General features: G+C 36.6%; 1 protein-coding gene across 1 annotated transcript; it reads left to right on the top strand.

Annotated features, from left to right (window-relative positions):
- Positions 1-1,078: 1,078 nt before the first annotated feature.
- Positions 1,079-4,237, top strand: LOC131151396 (receptor-like protein EIX1). Its single transcript, XM_058102640.1, has one exon. It carries the CDS (start codon positions 1,079-1,081, stop codon positions 4,235-4,237), a length of 3,159 nt encoding a protein of 1,052 aa, XP_057958623.1.
- The last annotated feature ends 295 nt before the right edge of the window (positions 4,238-4,532 follow it).

Below are 4,532 nucleotides of genomic sequence, written 5' to 3'. Positions count from 1 at the left end.
ATATTCCATTCAATTCAATTCACATGATATATATACAAATCAACTTAAACTTAAATGGGGACCCAATGACACGCTATGATTTTTCCGAAAGAAAAAAAAAAAAAAGCAAACAATCTATCCCAAATCCTCTGAAGTCATGCCCCTTCCTAAGCTGCATGTTGCTTGTTCAATTTAATCATTTTTTTCCATTTGTCTTACATGTAAAACCCATTTCCATTCTATATCCTCAATGATCCTATTGGACATAAGCTCAGTAACAATTTCAGACTATTGGGGGCATTTCAGGGTCATAATGGTTTTAGATGGCTATGTTTGCCAAAAAGGAAAATTGATTTTCATGCTAAATTGTTTTTGCATGGTTCATGGTTGTAGCCCAGTCTACCCACATGAATATCAATAAATCATATTTGGACATTATCCTTCTTTTCTTCATCTAAACCTTTTCTTTATGTTGCTTTTTTGAGCTTTAGTTGGAACTCTTCTACTGGAACTCTTCTTTTTTGGTTAATTAGTTGGTTTTGTGAGATTTGTTGCATTCAAAACATTTATTTACAGCCTTTTCGTCTGTGGAAAGATTGTGATTCGTAACATGTCACTAAGAAAATAAATTTTTTTATTTTTATTTTTTTGGTTAATTAGTTGGTTTTGGAGAGTGTTGTATGAGACCACATTAAAATTATGTTAAAATTTACTTATAAATTTATTTATTTACTTATTCAGAATTTTTTACTAAAAAAAAAAAAGCATTTGAAAGTAGAATTTCTTGTGGATAAACCATATTTTGAAATTACAAATTTAATACGGACCAAAGTGTTTTCCTAGTGCCTTAATTATTTCCCAACAAATTATGCATCCTCCCCCACCCCAGCTACAGTTTGAGGATTTTTCTCACATTGACCAATCAACGTTGACTTGACTTAGAACATCAAATTAATAATTTGCTAGCAGTGGCTTCATTCCTTCCCCACCCTTTATATAAATGTAAATGCAAGCTACTTCTTATCTTCAAATTCAAAGAAAAAAAAAAACAACTCCTTTCCCTAGAAGAATTGAAATTGGATTTTGTTGGTATATCTCAATGAGATACTCAGCTGCAGTTTTGGGGATTGTTTTGACATTGATTTCTTGGGATGGAGTAAATTCAACTGCCACCCATTGTAGGGCAGAGGAGAGAGAAGCCCTTATAGACTTCAAGAAATCTCTCACTGTGCCTTCCAACCGCCTCTCTTCTTGGGTTGGGGAAGATTGTTGCAGGTGGACAGGAGTTCGCTGCCACAACACCACTGGCCATGTCATCCATCTCAACCTCTCCAATACATTCCCTCTTGATGGTTATTCTTATTATTATGAAGAGTCTTTGGTTGGGTACGAGAGGTCCAGTTTGGGTGGGAACATAAGCGTCTTTTTGCTGCAATTGAAACATCTTCAGCATCTGGACTTGAGTCTCAATGATTTTCAGGGACTTCGGATTCCACAGTTCTTTGGTTCCCTCCCCAATCTCGCTTATCTTAACCTTTATTCTACGGGATTTGTGGGCCCCATTCCTCCTCAACTTGGGAATCTTTCAAGCTTGCATTATCTTGATCTTGGAAGGAATTATGATTTGTACGTTACGGATGACGTAAGATGGATTTCTCATCTCTCCTTAATTGAATTCCTCGACATGAGCTCTGTCAATCTTAGCCGGGCATCTAATAATTGGCTTCAAGTAATGAACATCCTCCCTTCCTTATCCACGTTGCTCTTGAGTGATTGTTACCTCAGCCATAATCTTCCTCTTTCTTATGTCAATTTTTCTTCCCTTGTCGCTCTTGATCTCTCCTCTAACTCTTTCATGAATTCTTCCACATTTGCATGGCTCTCCCGTCTCACTTCTCTTGTTTCACTCAATCTGCATGGCACCTATTTTACAGAGGGTTCAATTCCAATATATCTTCAAAACATGTCCACTACTCTTCGATCCATGGACCTTTCTCTTTGCAATTTGAACTCGACCACACCCAACTGGTTTTCTGGTCTCTCTTCTATTACTTCCCTTGATCTGAGTTGGAACCTAATTCCTGGTTTGCTTCCCACCCCTCTACGGAACCTAACTACTCTTCGGTTCCTTAATCTTGCTCATAACCAATTCAACTTTGCAATACCAGAGTGGTTGTATGACATAACCAGCCTCCAAAGTCTCGATCTTTCTTACAATAATTTTCAAGGATCAATTTCTGGTGCTATTGGCAACCTAACATCACTCACAATACTCGATCTTTCTTTCAATCATTTTCAAGGATCAATTTCTGGTGCTATTGGCAACCTGAAATCACTCACAAAACTCCGATTATCTGGTAATGAATTTGAAGGACGGATTCCGACATCCTTGGGAAACCTCTTCAATTTGAGAGTTTTAGATTTGGCAGGGAACCAACTCAGTGGAGATATTTCTGAAATTTTTGGAGATTATTCATTTGATTCGTGGGCCAAGGAAACATTAGAGTCAGGCCAATTGCCCAAGCATTTCGGAGAACTTAAAAGTTTGTCCGTGCTTGATATTTCCCGCAACTCCATTTCAGGCCCACTTCCTATGTCTATAGGGAAATTATCATCCTTGACGAGCTTACAAATTTATTCCAATCTTTTCAATGGGAGTGTTCCAGAAACTCTTGGGAGTCTCTCTAAATTAGAAAGTGTGGACATCTCTAAGAATTCTTTGGAAGGCACCATTTCAGAAGTTCACTTTAAAAATCTGACAAGGCTGAAGTTGTTCATTGCTGATTCAAACCCATTGGGCTTGCAAATAAGCCCCAATTGGCTTCCTCCATTTCAACTACGTAAAATTTCACTAAGGTCAATTCATATAGGACCCCAATTATTTCCTTCATGGCTTCAAACACAGAGGGAATTGGAATATTTATACCTATCAAATGCTTCAATATTAGGTGTAATCCCAACAGGGTTTTCCAATATGCCCCAACTTTCCGATGTGGATCTATCTCAAAACCAGATCCAAGGCCCGTTGCCTCTTATACCTGCTACACTAAGCTATTTAGATCTTTCAAATAATTACTTGAATGGATCTCTTGTTTCCTTTTTGTGCAATAAAATGGTAGATTTGGAATCTAGTTTATACCATTTAGATCTGTCAAAAAATTTTTTGTCCGGAGAAATTCCTGATTGTTGGCTGAATTGGAAAAATTTATTGGTATTGCGATTGGACAACAATAATTTAGTAGGAAAAATACCAAGTTCCATGGGTTCTCTAACTTCACTTGGATCACTACACTTGAGCAAGAACAAGCTCTTTGGAAACTTGTCTACGACATTGCCAAGTTTTCATTATTTACAAGTTTTGGATCTTAGTGAAAATAAGTTTTCTGGAAGAATACCGTTATTGATAGGAGAAAGCCTACCTCAACTTCGAGTCCTTATTCTTCGCACAAATAAGTTGAGTGGCAGTATTTCCATCCATCTCTGTCATCTCTATTCTCTTCAAATCTTGGACCTTGCACAGAACAATCTCTCTGGAGCCATTCCGACATGCTTTGGTAACTACAGCGCAATGATTAACAAACCAATAGATTCGAAATTCTTTATTTTCAATGATAAAGGAATACACCCAGATAAAGCAATGGTTGTGATAAAGCAATTGCAGTATGAATTCAGCAGTTCTCTCCCTCAATTAACAAGCATTGACATTTCATGCAACAACTTGTATGGAGAGATCCCTGCAGTGTTAACCCATCTTAAAGGTTTGTTATCCCTAAACCTATCCATGAACAAACTTCAAGGAAGGATCCCAGATAAAATCGGCAACATGACATCGTTGGAGTCTATTGATTTATCAATGAATAAACTTTCTGGCATAATTCCTCAAAGTATGTCAAGTTTGACATTCTTGGAATATTTAAATTTGTCATACAATAACTTATCGGGCAAAATTCCTTTAAGTACCCAGATCCAAGGCTTCACTCCGCTCAGTTTCATTGGCAACCATGAGCTTTGTGGTCTACCATTGGTAGATGAATGCACAAAAACTGAAACACCTCTAGTTCTAAAACCAAGTTGGCACAATGAAAGAGATGGATGGATTGATATGAGGTGGTTCTATTTGGGCATGCCATTTGGATTTGTTGTGGGTTTTTGGGCTGTTTTGGGTCCTTTAATGTTGAACAAGGTTTGGAGATTGGCCTATTTTCAATTCTTGGATGACTTGAAATACAAGTTGTTTGGTGGGTTTAGATTTGTTTAAAGTTTTTGTGTTTTTATCAGGTCCTTTATCTGTAATATCCCAATGTTTGTCTTGTAACCACAGTATTCCTCCGCCAAAAGTGAGGGCATATCAATAAAGATTGCATTATTCAAAATAATAATAATAATAATAATAATTGTATGTAAATGTTTAGTTTATAAGTTTGCACTATGCAATATTATTTGTGCAATTTTTAAAATTTATCATCATATAAATTACAACTTCATATAGTACTAGAAAGATGATCTCATAGATTTATCTGTTAGCTATTAGGCCATTACATCTATTTGTAATG

This window comes from Malania oleifera, chromosome 3 (genome assembly GCF_029873635.1).
Source record: "Malania oleifera isolate guangnan ecotype guangnan chromosome 3, ASM2987363v1, whole genome shotgun sequence".
Classification (NCBI taxonomy): Eukaryota; Viridiplantae; Streptophyta; class Magnoliopsida; order Santalales; family Ximeniaceae; genus Malania; species Malania oleifera.
This window is presented reverse-complemented; position numbering and strand designations above follow the sequence as displayed.